This window comes from Squalius cephalus (genome assembly GCF_949319135.1).
Source record: "Squalius cephalus genome assembly, chromosome: 19".
NCBI lineage: Eukaryota > Metazoa > Chordata > Actinopteri > Cypriniformes > Leuciscidae > Squalius > Squalius cephalus.
Window position 1 is genome coordinate 12233280 of NC_137140.1, and position 25792 is coordinate 12259071.

Genomic DNA, 25792 nt, shown 5'->3' on the forward strand with positions numbered 1-25792 from the left:
CTGCTGTCCGACAGTTATGTGCATCATGTGGGTTAGATAACAAGGGATCAAAGATGGACCTCATAATGAGACTGAGGAGTGAAATGCAAAACAGATCATCATATGACAAAATTTTTCAAAACGTTTGGGGTGCATCAGGTTTGTATGCACAGATATATCTTAATTTATAATAGAAAACACACATTTCTTTATTTTTTTACTTATTTTTTTACTTTAAGTGCTGCAATCATTAATTTGAAACAATCTATCACTTAGGTGGCTGGGCAGTTATGTGCCCCTGCGGTGTCGTTAACAGCATTAAAGTCCTGGTAAGAGCTGAAAGTCCAAGGGACTTCGCTGACATGTTGCTGTCCTGGAAACACCTTCCCAACATATCCATTTATGACTTTGCAAGAGGACTTTCCACTCATGCAAATCTCCGCAATCCAAACATGATTCCCTTCAGCCCACACGAGGGTCGGCTTTTGGAGCCAAATGATGCCAATATTGCAGCAGCAGAAGAGGGAAGACTTAAGATTTCATTGGAATGGCTCAAAGAGAAGAAAATGCCTGCTGATGTGAATGGGCATCCATTAACTGGCTCATCTGATCACTATGTACTTTCTGACAGATTCCATGAAAACAACACAAAGGATCCCCGTGATAAACTTCGTAAAATACAGCTTGTGCCTGAGTTGGCTGGAAGAGTTAATTCTCAGTGTGCGGAGCAGTTGTTTTCTCAAATGAGAAAAAACAATTACTTCCTAAATGTTATGAAGCCAACAAATCACTTGTTTCTTATGCGAAACCTGCTGCACCACTACAACGTTGCGATTAACACTAGGTTTACCGAACAGCTTACCAAGGCTGTTGGTTGCAGTCAGGTTGTCCTGGATGAGCATGGCCAAGCACTTGCAGGTAAACTTAATTTTTCATAATGCAATTTAATGTCATTATTTGTCTTCTCCAGAAATGTTATTTGACACTGGGGTTAATTGACAATCGCATGCTTTATTGCTAGGGACTTTAAGTAAAAGCACAGTCGAAATGGATGATGAGCCAAGTACAGACAAGGCGTCTGTGACAGGGCTGAAGGATGTAATTTTTAAGACCAGCTGGGAGCAACCATTCAGCGAAGAAAAGGTGATTGCTCTATGAAGGTTGAAATCTTAAAAGCTGAGGAATGAGTAGCCTGAAACATTTTGTAATGTTTGTTGATAATGTTTTTTGCTCACACGTGTTTTGGACACAAAGCAAAATGGGAGTGAACATGTGTCACGTGTTTGTTCTACAACCCTGATGCGAGAAGTTGGTTGCAGTCAGGTTGTCTTGGATGAGCATGGCCAAGCACTTGCAGGTAAACTTAATTTTTCATAATGCAATTTAATGTCATTATTTGTCTTCTCCAGAAATGTTATTTGACACTGGGGTTAGATGACACTCGCATGCTTTATTGCTAGGGACTTTAAGTAAAAGCACAGTCGAAATGGATGATGAGCCAAGTACAGACAAGGCGTCTGTGACAGGGCTGAAGGATGTAATGCCCAACAAGACTGGCTGGGAGCAACCATTCAGCGAAGAAAAGGTGATTTGCTCTGAAATCTTTTAAAGGGATACTTCACCGTTTTTTTAATATTAAACTGTTATTCCCTTAACTAAGACGAGTTAAGTGCGTGCACTTAAAGGGATAGTTCACCCAAAAATGAAAATGCTGTCATTTACTGTCCCTCAAGTTGTTCCAAACCTGTATGACTTTCTTTCTTCTGCTGAACACAAAAGAAGACATTTTGAAGAAAGTCAGTAACCAAACGACTGATGGACCCCATTGACTTCCGAATTCGAATGCGCATGCGTCGCGTCTGAACGCGTTGTTGTCTTTGGAGCTCCATCGATTGATTTATAATTCTTGATTTCTCTTTAAACTCACTTACAACGAACATGTTCTACTTTTCCTCACCTCATAGTTACAACGCGGACTGTTGAGCAGACGCGTCTCAAGCCTAGTGATCCAACGCTGGATACTCTTATAGGTTACGTCCGTGGATCACGGCTGAACGCGTCTTCTCTGCATTCATTTACAAACAAACATCTTTTTTTCGCCTATCGTGCGTCTACTCTACACCCGTACCACTAAAAAGACGGATTATTTCCAAGACTTAAGCCATAAATTAGTATTAATATTGATAGCATCACTGGTAGCGTCGTTGCTAACTTAACGTACTGTCCATCTGTTAAAATGGCAAATATATCAGATGTAAGTAGCCTACCTTTTGGTGCAGGTGAGGACACATTTGAGCTGCACGCTGTGCAGTCTGAGCTGGAAGCTGTTGAGAAACAGATCCACGACCTTTTAGTGAGACAAGCCGAGCTGATAGACCGGCGTTTAGCTCTTGAAACATCACGCGCCGATGCACACAAATCAGAGATTAACGTTACTAACCCGCTGACTCCGACCTCGTCTACTCCGTGCGTTTCTCAACATCTGTCCCGAGCGTCGAGGTCGAGGTCGCGATCAGCCACGGTCTCGTTCACTCCGGCTCCAACACGCCACCACGAAGCCTGGATATTTCCGCAGCGGAAGACGCGAGTCAGGTCTAGACCAAGAAAACTCTCTCCGACCCTCCCGGTTTTCGAGATATCCACACAAAACCGATTCTCCCCTCTTCGCGAAACAGAACGCGATGCTGTGATTATCGGCGATTCCATCGTTCGACACGTACACGCTACGTTAAATAAAAGTAAGGTGCATAGTCACTGCTTTCCTGGTGCTCGTGTCTCTGAAATCGCCGCTGGCGTTCCCGAGATTCTGAACGAGCGCGTCGGAACTGTTGTCCTGCACGCGGGGGTGAACGACATCAGGCTGCGCCAGACGGAAGTTCTGAAAAAAGACTTCAGGAATCTGATCAATACGGTACGCAGCACATCGCCTGATATAACGATCATTGTGTCAGGACCGCTTCCCACGTACCGACTAGGTCATGAAAAGTTTAGTAGATTATTCGCGCTAAATGAATGGTTAATGTCATGGTGCACTGAGCAGAAACTGCTCTTTGTAAATAATTGGAATCTGTTTTGGGAGCGTCCTAGGCTTTACCGTGCTGATGGCTTACACCCAAGCAGATTCGGATCGGATCTTCTGTCAGATAACATCTCCAAAACGTTAAATACCTTTTGACTAGTAACCAAAAGTCCAAATCATAGTCTCTGCTGCACCAATTTAACTGATATAAATAGTGTTTAACATTGCATAAAATCTGTCTATTCCTCGTTTAGTGAGATCAAATAATAAATCTACTGCAGGATCTAGAAAAAATCTAATTGTTATTAAAACAGAAAATGTTGCTATTAGTAATCAAAAACAATTTCTAAAGCTAGGTCTTCTAAACATTAGATCACTCACACCTAAGGCAGTTATTGTAAATGAAATAGTCACAGATAATAGCTTCGATGTACTTTGCCTTACTGAAACCTGGCTTAAACCAAATGATTATTTCGGTCTAAATGAGTCTACTCCATCAGGATACTCCTATAAGCACGAACCCCGTCTGATTGGTCGTGGCGGCGGTGTTGCAACAATCTATAGAGATATTCTCAATGTTACTCAGAAAACGGGCTATAAGTTTATTTCGTTTGAAGTACTTGTACTAAATGTTACGCTCTTAGATGTTAGAAAAACATCCCTATTATCTCTAGCCTTGGCTACCGTATATAGACCGCCTGGGCCTTACACTGATTTCCTAAAAGAGTTTGCAGATTTTCTCTCAGACCTATTAGTTAATTTCGATAAAGCATTAATTGTTGGAGACTTTAATATCCACGTAGATAATTCAAATGATGCGCTAGGGGCTGCGTTTACAGATTTATTAAATTCCTTTGGGATTAAGCAAAACGTTACCGGACCAACTCATCGTTTTAATCATACACTCGATTTAATTATATCACATGGAACCGATCCAACCGATATAGATATCATTCCACAAAGTGAAGATGTCACTGACCATTACATGGTAACTTGCATATTACGTACCCCTGTAATATATCATGCTGCGCCGCGTTATCGATTAGGCAGAACAATCCTTCCATCCACCATAGATCATTTTTCAAATAGCTTATCTGATTTGTCTCAGCTGCTCAGTGAACCCAAACAAACAGATGAACTTGAGGAATTAACTAGCACTATGAGCACCATTCTCTCTGGTACATTGGATATTGTTGCACCCATTAGACTAAAAAAGGTCAGAGAGAAAAGTAAAGCACCATGGTACAACAATACTACGCATGTTCTAAAGAGAGAAACCCGTAATTTAGAGCGTAAATGGAAAAAAACTAACTTAGAATCGCATGGAAAGACAGTATGTCACGTTATAAAAAGGCCCTAAAAGAGGCCAGGGTTGAGCATCTCCGCAATCTAATAGAAAACAACCATAACAATCCTAGGTTCTTATTTAACACCGTGGCTAGACTAACAAATAAACAGATGTCTCCTGAACAAAATATTCTGTTACAGTTTAGTAGTAATGATTTCATGAAGTTCTTCACTGAGAAAATAGAAAACATCAGAACCACAATTGTAACCGTTCAATCCTCAATCGCGCCTTATAATTCGGCCTCAATTATCACCCCGCAAGAACAATTACAGTGCTTTACAACTATAGAACAAAAAGAGTTAAATAAACTTATCATTTCATCTAAAACAACAACATGTTTATTAGATCCTATACCAACTAAACTATTGAAAGAAGTGTTACCTGTAGTGGAAGAGCCTCTCCTCAATATTATTAACTCATCTTTATCATTAGGTTATGTTCCAAGAACATTATAATGGCTGTTATAAAACCTCTCATTAAGAAACCACAATTAGATCCACATAATCTAGCAAATTATAGACCCATTTCAAATCTACCTTTTATGTCTAAAATACTATCCCTTTAATCGCTCTGGCGCACGGCGACACTTTGATAGCACTTCGACTCGGCGCAGTAAAAAGTCACGCTTATAAAATCCTCTCCCTCTCACTTCTGTCATTAGAACCAACGTGACTTTTTACTGCGCCGAGTCGAAGTGCTTCCAACTTCAAGTGCTATTCCGCCATACATTATTGTTATCCTTTTTACCCGCTTAGAAAAGCGCCACGTTTTATTTTGTCACCATACTTGGTCGTGTAACTACTCGTGTAACTGTATTTAAATAGGGAAAACTCTGTTTGGTCCCTAATGAATGAACTGGGCTAAGTTAAGTGCTATCGAAGTGTCACCGCGCGCCTGAGCGATTGAGTGCACGCACTGAGACGAGAGAGGTATGCATCAACTCGTCTTAGTTAAGGGAATAACATGGTTTAATATGAAAAAACAGTGAAGTATCCCTTTAAGCTGATGAAGGCTCAAGTAGCCTCAAACATTTTGTAATGTATGTTGACAATGTCCCGTCCCCCCCCCCAAAAAAAATAGCTCACACATATTTTAGACACAAAGCAAAATGGGAGAGAACATGTGGCACGTGTATATTCTACAACCCTGATGCGAGAAGATTTTCAGACCTTGGGATTGGAACGCAATGTGGAGGCAACAGTTAGGATCATCTTAAATTTCTTTGATCCAATTTACTTTTCAAAAATGTTCCTGTTTTTAAACTGACTAAACAAATTAATGCCACAGTTAGAGCCAGCTTTTACCATTTACGCCGGTTAGCCAAAGTCAAGCCATTTTTAAATAGGAATAGCTTTGAAACAATTATTCACGCTTTTATTTCAACACGACTTAACTATTGCAACTCATTATATGTCAGGTTACCTCTCTCTTCCATCTCTCGTCTTCAGATGGTCCAAAACGCGGCTGCCCGTCTGCTCACTGGCAGCCGAAAACGAGATCACATCACCCCAATTCTACGTTCTCTGCATTGGTTACCAGTCCGATACAGAATTGATTTTAAAATTGTATTATTTGTTTATAAATCTCTTAACAAACAGGCCCCCAAATACATTTCTGACTTAATTACCACTCCTAATCCATCCAGATCACTCAGATCAAGAGATCATCATCTCTTGGTTGTTCCACGATCTCGCTTAAAACGAAGAGGTGATTGGACTTTTGCAGTAGTCGGCCCTAAGCTGTGAAATACCCTACCACTACATGTTAAATCAGCTTCCACATTAGCTGAATTCAAATCTTTGCTAAAAAAAACATTTTTTTCTCTAATGTGTTCAATGTACCATAACTTGTATGTTTTTTTGTCTTGTTTTGTTTTTGTTTTTCTTATTTACTGTACAGCACTTTGGCCAACCAAGGTTGATTTTAAATGTGCTTTATAAATAAAATTGATTTGATTTGATTTGATTAAAGTGAAAGTCTTACCCTCTGCTGTATCTGTGCGACAAAAACTACAACGTCTTCCTTTCTCAGTATGTGCTGCTGTGTCTGATGAACTGAACCGCCTTCTCAGCGCAGGTGTAATAGAGAAAATGGATGCTTCAACGTGGATCTCACCGATTGTTGTAATACAAAAGAAGACGGGAGGAATTAGAATGTGTGTTGATATGCGGGAGCCTAATAAGGCCATTATAGTGGATGCTTACCCTCTGCCACACATGGACGAGACTTAAGTTGCCTTGTCAGGTGCAACAGCTTTTTCTACCATTGATCTGGAAAATGCTTACCATCAGGTTCTGCTCCATCCAGATAGCTGTGACCTCACAGCCTTTATCACACATAACGGGCTGTTTCGTTTTTGCCGTGTCCCGTATGGTCTCGCATCGGCTCCGGCCGCATTTCAGAAAATGTTGTCAGTAATCCTCAGAGGTGTTCCCAATGAACAGAATCACTAAGATTACATCAACTGTTTCGGACGTACACAGCAAGAACATGATGTTGCTTTAGACGATGTGCTCAAACGTCTCAGGGAGGCTGGTCTACGAATGAATGAGAAAAAGTGCAATTTCCACCAGTCCTGTCTGCGCTTTCTCGGACACATGGTGAATGGAGACAGTATTTAACCTGATGGAGAACATCTGCAAGCAATGATGCAGGCCCCAGCCCCAACTAATGTCACCAGTCTGCGCTCCTTTCTGGGTATGTTGTCCTGGTATAACAAGTTCATACCTAATTATGCCACTCTCGTCGAGACGTTAATTATGCCACTCTCGTCCTGCCTGCGCCAGGATTCTGAATTTGAATGGACAGATTATGCCTAACAAAGCTTTGTGGATGTTAAGAAATGCTTAGTGGACAGTCCAGCACTTACCCTATTTAACCCAGAACTGCCAGTCAGTGTGTCCACTGATGCATCAGATTATGGTCTGGGAGAGATATTATCGCAGGTGCACCCAGATCACAGTGGCATTTGTGTCACTAACTTTATCCTCAGCCAAAAGGCTGCAAAGGCTTCAACTATGGAGAAAGAGGCTTTAGCGTGTGGTCAGCTCGCCTTCTGTGCTTCACTTATGACGTTGTGCATCGTGCTGGCTCATCAAATCATGTTGCTGACTGCCTGTTGCGGTTACCCCTTCCTCTCACTTCTGCTTCTAACTCTGATGATTGATGATAAGCCAGAGCTTGTCGCTCTACTGTCTACTGCCCTGACTGCGATTTCACCATTCAAGTTCAAAACTGCTGTAGCCTCGTGTCCTGAACTGACCTCTGTGAGCACTCAAATCGAAAAAGGATGGCCTGTTTCCATAAAAGCTGTGCATACCGACCTTCAACCCTACTATCATGTAAGGAATGAACTGAGTGTCAAGGACAATGTGGTATTCAGAGACACCCGTCTAGTAGTTCCAGTGACATTGCGACATACAGTAATAGCGCTCGCGCACGAGAGTCACCAGGGAATCGTGCGGACAAAGACTTACGCGACTGTACTGGTTCCCTGTCATGGATAAAGTGATCCAGACTCAGGTCTCCTCGTGCGAGTTGTGTCAAAGGCTGGATAAATCTGCTCGGACTGTTACCACCCCCCTCCAACCGGTACCTTTCTCAGATGCATCATGGAGTAAACTGGGCATGGACATTATTGGCCTGTTTGACACTGCTGTTTGGGACTGTAAGTACGCTATCACCTTAACTGATTACATAACTGATTAGAAGTTGCCTTTACATCGTCCTTGACCATGGGGGTTATGATTGACTTTCTCAATGGCGTCTTCAGTCCCCTTGGTTACCCAGTAGAGTTGGTTACGGATAGTGGGCCACAATTCACGTTGGATGCGTTCACGACCTTTCTGCGAGAAAGAGGCATTGCGGCAGTCCGCATAGCTGTGTATCTTTGTAAAGTTTCACCCTTTGAATTGCTCCATGGGCGGAAGATGAGAACAAAACTGAACGTTACCCTTCATTCCCCTGCCAGCACTCTCCAGTCAGCGGCTGTTCACAAGCGAGTTGTTCTTAAGCAATATCAGATGAAGCGCTACACTGATGCAAAACGTGGCGCACAACTGGTTATCCTCAAAAAGGGGGACAGGTTGCGGGTGTGCAAGCCCTTTCATGTGCCTAAGGGACTTTTCAAATCTTCTGACCCCGTTGAAATTAAGAAACAAGTGTGTCTGAATACCTACTTACTAGAGGATGGAAGGAAATGGCATTCTTCACAATTGCCACAAGCTGTTCAGAGGCCTGATCCTGCACCTGATCTTGCGGAGGAAACCTCCTTCTGTAAGGCCAAGGAACGTCCGCCAAGAACGCACAAACCTCCCTCATGGCTCCAAGATTTCAAGACGTAAATGTATAGTTATACATTGCATATATGTTCTGTTGCCTGTTATAATTAAGATAAGCTTGTTTTTGTGCTCAAGCAATATTCTGTTCATGGAAGTTGTAAACTAAAAAAAAGTAATGTTCAAATACTTGTACTTCCTTGGATACATTGTTTAATTGTTTGGTATGATTTTTTTTTTATTGTAACTTCATTGTAATTAGTGGATTAAGATTAAGGTGGAGAGGAAAATATTTTGCGTATTTTGGGGATGTTGTGTCTACATAGACTGTTATTACAAGGACTGAACACTAGAGGGGATAGAAAAGGGAGATAAGGGTAGAGAAGTGTGCATAGACATGGAGAGAGTTCGGTCTGGATTAAAGAGTGAGAATCCAAGGAATTCTTGTGCCATCAAATATTTTATTCTTTTGTAAAGTTAAGTGACAGTACAACAGTGAGATATCCCGATCTTCAAGCAGAAGGAGCTCAATTAAATATTCTGAATGATATTAATCCACAATCTGACTTGTGGCTTGTGATCTGACTTTTCTCCATTTCTTTCTCCTGATGGAATTGGGTTCTTTGCCACTGTCGCATTTTGCTTGCTTAGTTGGGGATACATACCCCCGATTTCAAAGACGAGGCTTAAGATAGTCCCAGACTTAAATGGATGTTCTAACTGAAAGCAACTTACAGTGACATATCTTCAAATATGTCAATGCCATTGTTTTATCTCAAGATGCACATCAGTAATGTTTTTTCTAAGGTTAGTTTATAAAAGCTACTTAAATGTCCTAAATGAACTAATGGCGCTTTTCCACGGCATGGTACGGCACGGTTCGGCTCGGTACGGTTCGACTCGGCGCGGAACGGTTCGGCTCGCTTCGCTTTTCCACTGCGTGGTTCGACTCGACTCGGTACGGCACGGTTCGGTTCGCTTTAGCTCGGTTGCTTTTCCATTGCAGTTAGTACCGCTTCAAACTGGGTGGGACTGATCATTATAGTTGCCGCCTCTACTGCCATGACATCATCGTAAACGCGCCACATTTCAAACGCACAACACAGGGGATGGTGCTCTTGATTCTCGGCATGTGGATGTTTTTAAATTAAATTAAACGTTCTTATAATGGTTTACTATATGGAAGGAAAATTCTTAACGTGTAATTAAACGTTGCGTTCATATTCTGGGCTCATCTGATTTTTTGTACATAGCATAGCCTACTTTGTTATGATTTTAGTATCATAATGATTAATAAATGCACGCACAATTATCCGTGAACTTGATTTGAACAAATGCCTTTCAACTTGTGCGTGCAAAATTCAGAATTAAATTAATGTGCAGCAATCTTTACAAATAGAGAGTCTAGGCCTAATGTAGCCTAATGTTTTAAACTAGCCTACTGCCATTAAAAAAGCGCATTTAGTTAATGTTATGTTATTTTTTTCCATCTGCCTATGTTGATTATGAAAAGTGAACAGCACGAGTAGAGAGACATGGAGCGAGTCGGACATAATTTTGACCACTTCATTAAGTTTTGTTTTGTAGAAAGCCTTTCTTTAAAGTGAATTTCGTTTTGTATAAATTGTATCTTAATTTTAATATTTTTTTCATCAAACTATTGCCTGGATTGAATAAATAAAAGCAAAATAGACAATCATTGAGGCGCCCGAGCGGTCACTTGCATTGTACGTTAACTGGAGCGCATCTCATCCTCAAATACACAAAGCTTGAAATGTCTTTAAACGAAATAATTCAAAACAAAAAGAAATAGGCTACTCTCTTATGTAATCCAGTATGTGCATTTCTCTCTATAGGCGCGTTTACTACGAATATGGTGATCGTCAACTTCATCTTTGCCATGCACAGACACTGACAGAAAACACTATTTTATAAATAAAAATAGGCTATATATAGGCGTAATTTTATTAAATTGAACAAGCGCAAAATTCAGCATTCAATCAAATATTCAAAAAGACTTAATAATAATGTTATTTCAACATAATATCTCGTTTATTCGACATAATGTGCATGCAACAAGCAAGATGTGCATTTGTAAATCCAGGGATGCGTGCATTGATTTTTATTTATAAAAAAAGTGTTTTCTGTCAGTGTCTGGCAAAGATGAAGTTGACGATCGCCATATTCGTAGTAAACGCGCCTATAGAGAGAAATAACATTATAATTAAGTCTTTTTGAATATTTGATTGCTGAATTTTGCGCTTGTTCAATTTAATAAAATTAAAACTTTAATTGTGATCATTAAAATAATTGAATATTAAATATTTTGTGGCCAAGTTTTGCTCATTTATTATATATATATATATATATATATATATATATATATATATATATATACACACACACACATATGTATATACATATTAGTGTGTGTGCCCTCAGCACATGCGTTAAAAATTATCCGGCACCGCCCCTGACTGCAAGAAACAGTTTGCAAGAAACTTTTTAACTGCAAGAAACTACAGCATTGGCTGTTGTCTACTGGCTATTTAAATCTAGCAGGTTTGTCTCGTGCATGGTCTCGTGTCGCAAATACAATGACACTGGTAGTGACGATTCTGTCTGACCAATCAGTGATATTCAGTGTTTTCACGTCACATTTTAGTATCGGTACGGTACGCTTGGAACCTCAACAGAGGTGGTACCATTTAAAGCGAGCCGAAGCGAGCCGTACCGTACCGTACCATGCAGTGGAAATGCGCCATAAGTGAGCCGTACCGAACCGAGCCGTACCGTACCATGCAGTGGAAAAGCGCCAAAGCGTGCCGTACCGAACCGAGCCGTACCGTACCATGCAGTGGAAAAGCGCCATAAGGCCTAGTCATGGCTTAATCTAAGACCTTTTTGTGAAACCAGGCCTTAATATTTGGTAATATTATTGATTTGACTGCACTGACACTTGTATGAGAACAAAACTTGAACCGAATTGAGCTGGGTGAGGACACCTTTATGCAGAGCTGTTTTATAGCTAATTCACGAGTTCACCCTTATATCAATTAAACAGAGTAAAGATTATGCGTATTTGGCTTGCTGTCCGGGAGAGGGCTCCGAGCTTGGAAATTTTGCCCGAACTCAGAATACTCCCCTGTTGTTGTAAGAGTATTTAAGACTAGAAGTGAGGAGATGGGGTGGTGGAGGGATGCTGTTAAACTGTCAACGAATGGAGGTAAGTTTGCAGTATATATATACACCTCTTATTTAAAGTTTAATTATCTGAATGTGCTCCTCCCGAACTTTGTTAATAAAACATAATTTCGAATTTGTTTCATAATTTATTTATTTTGTAACATCAACACTGTTATTGAACTGAATTGAATATAGGCTACATTGAAATGACAGTGAATAACGGCAACTGTCTTCTGAAGAGCTCCTTGTATCCGAATTGAACTCATTTCATAAATGTTGAATTTTACAGTCATTGAAATGAACTGAATCTAACTTCAGCTGAACAATGACACTTTTGTCTTTTTAGAGCTGCTTTATTGAAGAATTGAATTCTGTTTGCAGTATTGATAATTATTTTCCTGTTTATCACTGTAAAGCTGCTTTGAAACAATATGTATTTCATAAAGTATGAGTATTGTGGTAGATTTTTCCCCTACGCACCTAAATTAGGTTGAACCGAGTGTCCCTGACACCTGAAAATGTTATACTCAGTTGAGTTCACCTCTGACCGGTCGAGTTGACGCCTAAGTGTAGCTTTTCTGACCGCATAAAATGCCTAAGAATTATAGTTACCTGACTGCTATCTAACCCCGCCTAAGAGTCTCTCACAAAGAGTCGAACGACGTCTCGTTACGTTCGAACACTATCACTTGGGAATAAGGTCTCTAGTGTTCTTAACCCGCTCCACATTATCACGAATAGAAGTAAGATCTCTAGTGTTTTGCTAAATAACTTGTTCCACTAACTAACTAACTTGCTGCGCAGCAATAATAACCGACAAACTTCAGACAATGCCTTCGAATATGCTTTAATCATGGCTGGAGGATCTCAGACAGATATCAGAGAGAATCCCACCAGCAAAAAAGAATATAACAGTTTTTATAGAATAGGAGCATGTAAAAAAAGTGATACATAACATAATTTACATACAATTTGATTGGTTCTTTATATGCAAACCCTTCTGTTACTAGGTAGAAGCAAACTTAGCAAATAATAAAAAAATGCAAAAGGTTAGACGTTCAGTTGATTACTCAATATGTCATGAGACTATTCTAGACAGTATATTTTTGATGCTGTCTGGTCAGCATCTCAGAATTTTCCATCGACACAAACATTTTTCAGAGTACATTTTGTCCAAGGGTTTAGAATGTTAAGTAGGCTACTGTAGTAAGGAAAAAGAAAATCCATCACAGTATGAACATTGCATGAGTAATAAGTTTCATCATCTCTCTTCGTTCATCTCAGCCAAAGAGTTTGATGAAGCAGGGGTGGCAGTATGGTTTGGTGTCCTGCTCTTTGAAGCAGCCCTTACTAAGGGGTTTCAGGCAGAAGTGGCACACCAGATGGTGTGGGTGAAACTTGGCACCCATCGCGGTGACACAGCGCCCCAGGATGGGTTGCTGGCATGCCTGGCACACGCTGCCTCGGGACTGGTGGTAGTGAGCTTCACATAAGGGTTGGCCCTCATGCTCAAAGAAACTCCCATTCACAAATGGGCTATAGCATTCCTGCAGAAAGTAATGAAGAATACACTTTGTGTGAAGGTACTAACAAAAGAGAAATTATGGAAGTAAAATAATGTCAAATGTTTTTGAAACAAAAAGCCTGTTGAATTGCACTACTTGAAAAAAAAAAAATAGGCATTGTATTAACCATGCTTGCATTTTAATGCATTGTATTTTTAGGGCTTGCATTTCTATGGGCTGAAATTCAACATGGTTGAATATTTAAGCTGTGAATATTTCAATTAAAAACATTTCAAACACATTTTCATTATTAAAAATTCAATAATCCATATTCACCTTTCATATTTCACTTCCAAAATATTCAAACTGTTTAAAAATACAACCTATAATATTCAACAGGCAATTTTCAGTCCATTTTATTTCGCTTTGCAAATTCGCTTCCACAAATTCAGTGGTTCAAATTCGACAGTAAATTCAACGGAACTGCAGGAAAAGCAGTAGATTACCGAGATACTCTCCATCTGCTGTTAGTCAACCTCACCAGCAGGAGGTGCAAAAGCGCTTGTTGTTGACGAAGACAGAGCAACAGTTAGAGCAAGCCATTCATTCATAAAACTCATTTAACAGCAATGCAAGTGTATTTGGGCAATTCCGCGCAAAACTGTCACATCCATAACACCAACACAATGGTATTTAGTTGGCGTTATGGATGTGACATTTTTGCGTGGAATTGCCCATTTGTGATTATTAGACGGCGGTTTTATGTTAAATTCAGTGTCTTCACGGTTACTTTCCCTGTGTAGCCTACAAGCATCTTTCTCTACCGTGAACAAGATTATAATGTTATTCCCCGATGCGGATATACAGATCCAATGTTACATTTTTGAGGTTGACATATATTTCTCTTGGTTGTTTAGTTGCCTTAACTTTATATTGTGGCGATGTGCTGCATGCAGGCTATTAGGGTTTCCCTCAATACTTAAGGATTCCCCAGCTGGACATATAAAATGCTTAACGTATAGCTTAATGGACTAATTACAGTGATATAAAAGACCAAACTCGCAGGCAAGCAGATTGACTCAGAATAACGCGCAAAGTTTAATGCTGAGCGTTTCCCAGTGATAAAGTTGGCTTGACGTTGAACATTCGCACACTTAGGGACCGTCTCTAAAGTGTAAACGACTTTGGTATACACTACACGTTTCTAACTTCAATAGCATTTGAATAGAACGACTTACAGTCATAAAACCAACTGTAAAGTGTTCATGTAGTGTCAGGCATAATGCGCACCCTTTGGATTTTTGATATTTATTCAAATCAATTAAAGTTTGCTATTGAAGTTAGAAACGTGTATGCCAATGTTTTATGCAACTTTTGAGACGGTCCCTAAATGTGCGAATGTCCAATGTCAAGCCAATTTTACATTTATTAGGCTACATTTAGTCATTTATTTAGCAGACGCTTTTATCCAAAGCGATTTACAGTTAAACTAACAATAGGAGGACAACAATATGCAAGTGCTATGACTCTTCCCAGTTTAAGCTAATGCAATACACGTAGGCATAGCCTACTATACTATAGGCTACTATACTGTAGAGAGAGAGAGAAAAGAGAAGAGAAAAGAGAGGAGAAGAGAAAGTGTTAGTATTGATCAAGTGTTGATTTTATGCCAGTATATCATGAAACGCTCTGCTTTGCGCGTTACGTTCATATTCTTAGTCCATCTAGCCTATATAGTAGCCTACAGCCTATCCCCAATAAGGTGCGAGTTTGGTCTTTCATATCACTGTATTAGTCCATAAAGTACGTTAAGCGTTTTGTCCCGACATAAGGGGAATCCTCGTGTGAGGTATTGAGGGAAACCGATCATAATCCTGTTCATGTAGAGAAAGCTGATGACATGTAGGCTACACAGGGAAAGTAACAATGAAGTTATTGAATATTGAAACACAGCTTTTGTGTCTTTATCATCTTTTCCGCATATATACTGACACAGATAATCATTTTCATTTTATGAATGAATGGCTTGCTCTAACTGTTGCTCTGTCTTCGTCAACAACACGAGCTTTTGCACCACCTGCTGGTGAGGTTGACTAACAGCAGATGGAGAGTGTCTCGGTAATCTACTGCTTTTCCTGCAGTTCCTGGATGTCAATGTTGAATTTACTGTCGAATTTGAACCACTGAATTTGTGGAAGCGAATTTGCAAAGCGAAATAAAATGGACCGAAAATTGCCTGTTGAATATTATAGGTTGTATTTTTAAACAGTTTGAATATTTTGGAAGTGAAATATGAAAGGTGAATATGGATTATTGAATTTTTAATAATAAAAATGTGTTTGAAATGTTTTTAATTGAAATATTCACAGCTTAAATATTCAACCATGTTGAATTTCAGCCCATAAAAATGCAAGCCCTAAAAATACAATGCATTAAAATGCAAGCATGGTTAATGCAATGCCTATTTTTCTTCAAGTAGTGCAATTCAACAGGCTTTTTGTTTCAAAAACATTTGACATTATTTTACTTCCATAAGAAATAACCATTTCTCAAATATATATGAATACATTTTTTTTTTTATGTCAAACAAAGTATTCTTGGAGGACCCCCTTAAGAAACATTTCCACTTGTCTTGAGTAAACATTTGAGTGAGCTCTAAAGTGTTTTGCTGTAGTAAAGTAAATTTGAGATATATATTTGTGTATTATGTGTCTTTGGATATATTACAAAATAAAACAATACTCTTTGAAATCATAATCGTATTGCATTACATTTTTTTAAAAACCCCTTTTTTATTTACTTAAAACATTCTTCACTAACAATTATTCAGTTATTTGTAATGTACAATGCCATTGTAAAAAAAAAAAAAAAAAAAAATTCAATGTAGCTAGCTACTTTTGTACTTTTTAAAAAAAATTTTTTTAGAAGGGTAGCTTTACTTTATCTTAACTACTTTAAATTATGAGTAGCTTGTAGTTTGTTAAACTACAGTTTTAGAGTAGCTTCCCCAACACTGTGTGGTATAATTCTCATTGTACCAAAGAATCCAGCACCTACTCACCCTACAAACAAAGCATTGTGGATGCCAAAGAGCACTTAGGGCCGAGATGTAATTCTCCATGATGGGCTGGGAACAACCCTGACAACGAGAAGCAAAGAGGGCTAGAAAACACTGCTGGCAGTACTGCTTCCCTTCACGGTCATGAAAACCTGGGAAAATAAGCCTACAGTTATTTGTCATCCTTGAAATCTACATCGGCAAGATAATTCCTCATTTTAAAAAAAAGTTATTAAATTAATTATGAAAAAAATATATATGTTTCGAGTTATGAGCTAAATGTTGTTTGTCACTATTGCTGCATTCACACATTCAAACAATTAAGATTTTTGTCATTGCCATCTGGCACAGATCGAATCTTGAGATAGGATTTTTTGCCGTTTGATTGGAGCACTTTTCAAAAATTGTAAATCCGATGTGTACTTAACATCTGGTCATCTGATCTGTAAGAATGGAGAAATTAGAAAATGCCGGGCAGTCTGGTTGAGGAACGACCACTCCCGAGAAGACAAAGGACCTTACTGGAAATTATTATTTGACTCTCTCTTGAGAAACTAGCATCCCCGAGTCAATCACCTCCCCATTGTAGTCTCTCTCTCACAGTGAGATCACTAAATAATCACCCAAAAATCGATATGGTTTAATGTGAATAATTATCATACAGTATTATACTGCTACGAACTGCTCCGAGACACGAAGGTTGAGATCCAAATGCAGCTTTAATTAAGGGGCAATCCAGACACGTAATCCAATATACAGGCAATAGGTCAAAACACAGATAGTTTGTAAACAAACAAAGTAAGTAAGTAAGTAAAATTTATTTATACAGCGCCTTTCACAGACACAATGGGTCACAAGGCGCTTTACAATAGACAATAAAACATAATAAAACACTTTGAAATCAATTGAAACAGATAAAATTAACAACATCTGCAACATAGATCACCCAAAAGCTAACTTAAACAAGTGAGTCTTCACTTGTCTCTTAAAATGGTCCACATTCTCAGCAAACCTAATACTGATCGGTAAAGCATTCCATAGACGAGGTGCGATAGCGGCAAAAGCTCTATCCCCACCTGTCTTTAGGCGAGTTCGTGGCGTAGCTAGCAGATTTTGATTATTAGATCTGAGGGACCGGAGAGGTGTATGAAAATGAATTAAATCCGCAAGATAAGAAGGGGCCTGGCCATATAAGGCTCGATATGTTATGGTGAGAATTTTGAATTGGATCCTGTAAGTTACAGGAAGCCAATGAAGGGAACAGAGTATTGGGGTAATGTGGGTGCGCCTATTTGATCGGGTAAGTAACCTAGCAGCTGAATTTTGAATGGATTGTAGTCGATGAAGAACAGATTTGTTGAGTGAAGAAAAAAGTGAATTACAGTAATCAATACGGGATGAAATAAAAGCATGAATGAGCATCTCCAGTTCCGACTGAGAGACCACAGACCTCAATTTACTAATATTACGTAAATGAAAAAAACAAGATTTGGTCAAAGATTTAATGTGGGTTTCAAAAGATAAGGATTTATCAAATATAATCCCAAGGTTCCTTAAACTAGGCCGCACAGCAGATGCCAAAGGTCCAATGTCCTGTATAATCAGAGGTATAGCGTTGTCTGGTGCTACAATTAAAACCTCAGTCTTATCTGGATTCAGCTGCAAAAAACTTTCGGCCATCCAGCTGTTTATGACATCTATACAATCTAAAAGCCTCGAAAGTTTGGATGACTCATTTCGCCGGAAAGTAAAGTGAAGCTGAATGTCATCTGCGTAAAAATGATAGGAAATATTAAAATCTCGTATGATCTGACCCAGAGGCAACAAGTATAAAATAAACAATATTGGGCCCAACACAGAACCCTGTGGAACACCACAAAGCAGGGGTGACGAGGCAGATTTAAAATCACCAATAGATACGTCAAAACTTCTATCTGTAAGATATGAGCTAAACCAATCTAGGGCCACTCCTGACACGCCGACCCACTCGTGCAATCTCATAATCATAATATTGTGATCCACAGTATCAAAGGCAGAACTCAGATCCAAAAGTACCAACACTGAACATAGGCCTGCATCCGATGCCACTTGAAGGTCGTTATTAACTCTCACTAAAGCGGTCTCAGTCGAGTGTCTCTTCCTAAATCCTGACTGAAATTTGTCATACAATTCCAAGTTCTCTAATACAGCAGTAAGTTGATTAGCAACAACTTTCTCTAGAATTTTAGACAGCAATGGCAACTTTGAAATTGGCCGATAGTTCTTCAAAACTGCTGGATCTAAATTAGGCTTTTTTATTATAGGATGAATAGTGGCATGTTTAAAATAAGACGGAACACAGCCTGAGGCCAGTGAACAATTGATAATATCTACTATACTAGTACCAATTGCAGGGAGTGCTTTTAAGAATAATGAAGATGGTATAATATCTTGTGGACAGGAGGATATATTCATTTTATTAATCAAATTTAGCAAATCTGGAAGAGTGATTGGTTTAAAAGACTCAATGGTAATCGGCCTAGCTGAACGAATATCATCGACAATAAAGTGTGGTCCATGCAGAATTTTTGATCTAATAGACTGCACCTTATCAATAAAAAAGGACATCAGTCTATCACAATCATTTTGAGGATCAATTGTTGTCACAGCTGCTGGGGGTGATACAATATTATGTATGGTATCAAATAATATCTTAGGGTTACGCTTAGAGGAAATTAGATTAGAAAAATAGGCAGCCCTGCATTTCGCAACTAAATCGTTAAAATCCTGCATAAGTTCCTTAAGATACAGGCGGTGCACTTCAAGCCCGGTTGATTTCCACAGGCGTTCGATGGTACGGCACCTCCTCCTGAAACAACGCACATCTTCCGTCATCCAAGGAGTGGTGTTACAGATGGGTTTAGTTTTTATCTTTAAAGGGGCCACTTCGTCCAAGACGGAAGAGCAGACATTATTAAAAGATTGCATTAAGAGCTCAACATCATTTTTACAACCCATCAAATTAAAATCACAGTCAAATCGAGAGCTAAATTGCTCAACAGTTGTTTGCGTAATAATGCGAGATTTTATCAGACGATTCTGACAAGGCGGGTCTACAATAGTAGAAAGATTAAAAAAGATGCACTTATGGTCACTAATCGACATATCTTCACAACATAATGCATCGACATCCAAACCTAAAGTAAAAACCAGGTCTAATGTATGACCACCAGTATGTGTGGGTCCATGAACATGCTGCTTTAGATTATGTGAATCCATAATACTAAGAAACTCTTTTGCAGCATGATTATCAGCAACTTCAGTGTGAAAATTAAAATCCCCAACCATTAATAATTTTTCAAAATTAATAACGGATGACATGAAGTCCATAAACTCTGTTAAGAACTGCCCAGCAGGACCAGGCGGACGATAAATGAGGATGCAGTAGAACGGCTTTATCCGACCAACTCTCGTGATTTGAAGTTCAAAAGAGGAAAAAAAGTTTCCACGCTCACCAGTTGACAGTGGTAGCTATCTCTCCATACCATGGCAAGACCTCCACCGCGGCCAGAAAGACGAGGGGATCCAATATACGAGCAGCCAACAGGACACAGCTCATTTAAATGAATAAATTCCGGGTTGCGTTGCCAAGTTTCTGTAAGTAATAGAAAGTCCAGATTTTGCCTTACAATCAGATCATTCAAAATATGCGCCTTATTCGTGACAGAACGGGCATTTAACAAGCACACATTCACAGAAGAAATGACTGAGTCTTCAGAAATGGCAGATGATGTGCACTCGATAGTCCTAAGCGCAGACAGTCCACGACGGGCCCGGCCAAGGTGGGGGGGAGGTGGGTGTCTCTTCAGCAATCCACCGGACGCATCTGGAAACACTGGCCGCAAATAGGATGCTCTTTCGGGGATCCAAGGCCAGGCAAAGCCCGGTTGGTAGAAAAGTAAAGGATTACAATCCACAAGCAGGCAGTCCGTCCTGTTGACAGCAAGGGAGTATTTCCATAAGCAGTGATTCTTGACCTGGAAACCTGCTCTGGTCCCTCGCCTCCTCCGTTTCCCACGCTTCTTGGGCAGGTACGCTGACTTTCTTCTCCCGTCGCAGTGCAGCGTGAGATTGTGACCAGGTATGTACAAACGAACACAGGGTGGTAATGAAGGTGGATCATCGATACCCATAAAACCGGTCATTTCAACTCTAATTCGCATTAGCAATTGCCGATCGTAAACCAAGGTTGCTGATACTTTTGTGGACAGGAATAGTGGCATTAAAAGGCATATTAAAATAAGTATCTGGGACGCGGCAAAGCCAAACACAGGCACCATCGTCACTTCCGCAATGCATCAAACAAACAAAACAGGTAGGGGTCAGAGGCAAAAAATCCCAAAACCAAGAGACATGAAACCAGGGAAAACACTCGGAAATACAGTGCAACAACATACAAAACTTTGCAGTGAGTGAATGAGTGAACATGGTATAAATAGGCTGAGACTAACAGGGTGATGAGACACAGGTGAATGCAATCAGTGATGATGAGTCCGGGCAGTGAGTTATGGGAAATGTAGTTTGTGAAGGAGTGATAATAGTCTGGTGTGGAGTGCCCTCTGGTGGCTCTCAAGGGCACTCCAGCTGGTGACCGTTACATGTTTGGTATAATTTGAAATGACTCAGTGTGACTGGTACAAATGTCTCATTCCCAAAAAAGTTAAGAGTTTAGAAATTGCACACAAAGGAGGGTCTTCCAGGCAAATGGCATTCTGCTTCCAAAAGGTGTAAACTCTGAATGCAAATTTCCATTGTTAGCAAATGTTTCCATATGATAGAAGTTTCTGTCTATATAAAGAAATGCAACAAGAGGTACAGAGCGATTTGTAACTCAAATTAGCCCGTGATGCAGAGTGTATGCAGGCACTCCGCATCATGTATTTTATAATGTCAGGTTCGTATCTTCTCTCTTTATTCCAGAGCATTTGATGTTTTGTATTTATTATCTTTGAACTGATTATGAAATTGGCATGATAAATGTACATGACATAATAAATGGTTACATTTGATTTTATTCTGAATTACTCTGAAATTATTTTCTCAAGTGGATTAAGTGAAGTCTTAGGTTTCCGTAAATCTGCGTCCAGGGTTAAGTTCAGATCCCAGAGTACTGTAGATGGAGCACATCTGGTGGGATTCTAGATTCCTGACTAATTGCTTGATTTTGAAGTTGTTATTCAGTCGCAAATAGGGGGCTAGTTAAAAATACTATTAAGGTAATAGCAAGCGTTAAAGCAGCATTATCTTAATGTACTAGTCATACATAACCTCTGGTTATTGTTTGGGCTTTAACTAAGTTGTTATATGGGCGACTGTAGGGGGCTACATGGGTACTTTTTAACAATAGCAAACGGCCGGCACGAGACTCTCTCAGTGACATAGCTTCCTAATGAACGAGTAAAATATAAAAGTAAAGAGTTAAATAGAATAATCAAATGTATTGCTAATCTATTATATATCTCACAGCACAGGAGTTGTGCTGCAAAGCACCTTTTTTTTTTTTTAAAGGTTTTTTTTTTACCTTTGATGCATGTAAGCCTGTTGTAGGAGACTCCATAACAACATTAGGAAACTTTAAAATAGCATAATTGGGGCACTTTAAGAATTCATTCCTTGTTGAAGAAAGGATGCTAGTTCATGCATTTATGACCTCCAGACTGGATTATTGTAATGCAATAATTAACAATCTACAGGTAGTCCAAAAAAAAAAAGAAAAAAGAAAAGCTGCTAGAGTTCTTACCAGGTCAAGAAAATATGATCATATAACCCCAATTTTATAATTTCTACCCAGATTACCTTTAAGTTCTGAATCAATTACAAAGTATTACTTGCTTATAAGGCCCTAAATGGTTTAGTTACTGTGTATTTAATCGATCTTCTATCACCCTTTAATCCATCACGCTTTTTAACCCTCTAGGGTCGGCAAACACGTTGGCGCATTTTGGTGGATTTTTTTTTCACATAGCAGCAAAATCGACCTTTGATACTCTGTCATTCATGGTCATAAAGATAAAAGCAATTCATCATTCAAAACTGTAAATGGTGACGCTTTACATTACAGCCCGCAAAGTACTGTGTAATTAAAATGAATTTACAGTGTAACTTTTGGTAATTATAATGTAGGCTACCTATTAAGTACTTGCGTGTAAGTATAAGGGAACATGTTACAAAGGGCTTTGTATTTAGCACTTCAGGTAATAGATTTATATTAGTAGGATTTTCTTATTGAGAGTTGACAGATTCAATGACTATGGACTGTTAACGCCCCCTTGTGGAATAACGGAGTCATTGGAATATGCTGGAAAGGAAGTGCGTTAGTTGTTATGAATCCGTAGAGTGTGGACTGCGGAGCTCACGGAGTTTGCCTCATTTCAAAAAGTGGTGTTATTAATCGTGTGCGTGCATCTAAAAGTAAGTTTCTATGTTTATGGATCTTATTTAATTTGTTGTTTATGGGTTATCAACATAATTTTGTTTGATAGGTTAAATAGGCCTAATTAAAGTCGGCTATATGGCCGATCGATCTGCATATTATCTCATTGCATGTTAATAATTGTTTACACAGTACGTTCTTGTTGTTTATATCAAGCATTATTGTAATAGCTTTTCATTTGGGTATATTTATATTATTTGTTGATATTGCCGAGTATGCTAAGAAAGTGCTTCGTCATTCTGTTTGTACGCGCTGCCTATGTGACGTCATTAACGCAACGGCCAGGGGTTCGATCCCCAGTCTGACCAAAGTCTGAATAATATGACTTCTGGATATGTTCTAATGCTTTCTAACTATTGAAATGTCTTTGTTATTGATTAACAATTATTTTATGAATGTTAAGTATTGATATATTGGGTTCTATTTGTCTTATAGAACCACACACACAAGAACACCTAATAAATCCTCAACGAAACCTAAGTGCATCTTCATTGCGTCCTGACCAGACGTACCACAGTGATTAATTTAACCCGAGCCACATCGGTTACTCCACAACAGAACAATATGTAAAATTTTGGGAATAAAGGGGTAACAACCAGGAAAAGGAAAAATGTTTTTATACTTTAAGTATTTTAGAACTAAGGGGTACTTATTCTACTATTATGATACAACAATCTTACATTTGGGAGCAATTTAATGAAAACATAATTGTGTACCTTTTTGTAATAATAGTGTACCAATGCATAGGCTTTTTAAAAATTACAGGGTACATATCTGTGCATTTATACAGTCATTATTTTAACAAAAGTGCACTGAAAATTATTGCAACTTTTGCTTAAATACTGGGGAAATATACTCTTGTTCTATGTAGTTACAGGGTAAGTGTGACATCTGCGGGCTGTAAATTAAAGGGGTGCTTGTTACCCTCTTGTTCCATGTAGTTACAGGGTAAGTGTGACATTGCGGGCTGTAAATTAAAGTGATGCTTGTTACCCTTTTGTTCCATGTAGTTACAGGGTAAGTACAATAAAAATACAAACACACAATCTAATATCACTGACTCTGAAACCTTTATTTGAAAAACAACTTAATTCAAAACAGATTTACAACACTTCTTATTCGTTTAAAACTATTTTTTTAAATGAACATTTAATTTCAAATGCTTAAGTCTTGACAGAAATTAACACATTTTGTCCCCCTTTTTTCTCTTGCTTGGCTTCTTTCTCTTGTTCCTCTTCTTCTTTTTCTTTCTTTCCACTGACGAATCTTAAGAAGAAATCATGTCTCTTGCTATTCTGTATTATGTATTAAAAGAAAATACAGTACACCCAGAAATACATCCCCACCATTTATTCATATTTTACCCTCATGCCATCTGAGATGTGTACGTACGTCTTTCCTTCTTCAGATTAACACAAATGAAGGTTTTTAGAAAAATAAATCATCTCTGGGAATACATATAATGCAAGGTCATGTGTTCCTAAAAGTTGGAGCATCAAACAGCACATACTGCAATATCTACAGTAATCCATACATCCCCAATTGATGAATCAATGTCTTCTGAAGTGAAACATATGTGTTTGAAAGAAAAATACCAATATTCTAAACTTTTTAAACTGTAGACTATCGCTTCAGACCAACTGCCAACGCTAGACGTGAACATAACGTGAAGTGTGATGTGAGAATGCCGAGAAACTCACGCGAAAGTCGGATGCCGTCAGTTTTTGTTTAAAAAAAAAATTGCTCACAACAAAATACAAACAATAACAGATAGGCCTAATAACAATGAGAAACAAACAAGACAGGAGGAAAGAGACGCCAGTTCTCGACTCACACACTGGTGACAGTTTGTTGGAAACGAAAAGATGAGTAAATTATGAGAACATTTCTGGTTGTACTGTATTTTCTTTTAATACAGAATAGCAAGAGACATGGGACATAGCAAGAGACATACCTTCTTAAAATTCATCAGTGGAAAGATTGTAAAAGGAGAAGAGCAACAAGAGAAGGAAAGCCGCAAAAGAAAGAAAAACAAAAGAAGGAAATAAATAAAAATGTAAAAAATATTTTAGATGAATAAGAAGTGTTGTAAGTCTGTTTTAAAATAACTTGTATTTCAAATAAAGGTTTCCGAGTCAGTGATATTAGATTATGTGTATGTATTTTTATTGTTACCCTGTAACTTCATGGAACAAGAGGGTAACAAGCATCACTAATTTACAGCCCACAATGTAACACATGAAACAAGAGGGTAACAAGCATCACTTTAATTTACAACCCGCAATGTCACACTTACCCTGAAACTACATAAAACAAGAGGGTAACAAGCATCACTTTAATTTACAGCCTGCAATGTCACACTTATCCTATAACTACATGGAACAAGATGAAATTCATTAAACCACATTTATCAAAACAACAATTTACATTTACATTTAGTCATTTAGTAGACGCTTTTGTCCAAAGCGACTTACAATTTAGGACTAAATTAAGCGAGTCATCGTGAAGAGGCAAAAACAATGCAAGAAGTGCTCAAAATACGAAGTTCAGACATTGTTCAGAGTAGCATAAGCCCGACAAGGGAGGATTAAAGGAAAAGGAAAGAATTTTTAATTTTTAAAAAAAAAATTATGAGATTAAGTGCTTCACGGAAGAGATGGGTTTTCAGTTGCCTTTTGAATGTTGTCAGGGATTTTGCATTCCGGATGAGGGTGGGGAGAGCATTCCACCAGCATGGAACCGTGAATAAGAATGTTCTGGAGAGTGATTTTGTGGCTCTCTGTGTTAGAACCACGAGACGTCGCTCGTTGACCGATCGTAGGCTTCTGGTAGGGATGTAGACTCGTAGGAGTGAGTGAAAGTAGGAGGGAGCTGAGCCTGTGATAGATCTGTAAGCAAGCGTCAATGCCTTGAACTTGATGCGAGCGGTAGCCAGTGCACAGTGAACA

General features: G+C 38.9%; 1 protein-coding gene and 3 long non-coding RNA genes across 5 annotated transcripts in view; 3 read left to right on the forward strand and 1 right to left on the reverse strand.

Annotated features, from left to right (window-relative positions):
* LOC307147398 lies at nucleotides 1-1064 on the forward strand. The gene is made up of 3 exons (XR_013819303.1): nucleotides 1-138; nucleotides 256-897; nucleotides 1001-1064. It is a non-coding gene; the product is annotated as an uncharacterized lncRNA (long non-coding RNA).
* Nucleotides 1065-1257: 193 nt separating this feature from the next.
* On the forward strand, nucleotides 1258-5486 carry LOC307147485. Its single transcript, XR_013819314.1, has 3 exons — nucleotides 1258-1336; nucleotides 1440-1564; nucleotides 5427-5486. It is a non-coding gene; the product is annotated as an uncharacterized lncRNA (long non-coding RNA).
* Nucleotides 5487-11279: 5793 nt separating this feature from the next.
* LOC307146803 overlaps nucleotides 11280-25792 on the forward strand; it is a 31775-nt gene continuing 17262 nt past the window's right edge. Inside the window, exon 1 of the long non-coding RNA XR_013819160.1 lies at nucleotides 11280-11849. This is a non-coding gene — a long non-coding RNA (uncharacterized lncRNA). The remainder of the gene's footprint in view (nucleotides 11850-25792) is intronic.
* The window catches only part of LOC307146792 (transforming growth factor beta-1-induced transcript 1 protein-like), a 141286-nt gene continuing 128127 nt past the window's right edge, over nucleotides 12634-25792 (reverse strand). For both annotated transcript variants that reach the window (XM_079851082.1, XM_079851081.1), the window contains 2 exons: nucleotides 16376-16524; nucleotides 12634-13356 (listed from right to left, as the gene is read on the reverse strand). In XM_079851082.1, the coding sequence (XP_079707208.1) occupies nucleotides 13090-13356; nucleotides 16376-16524 (416 nt within the window). In that variant the 3' untranslated portion in view covers nucleotides 12634-13089. The remainder of the gene's footprint in view (nucleotides 13357-16375; nucleotides 16525-25792) is intronic.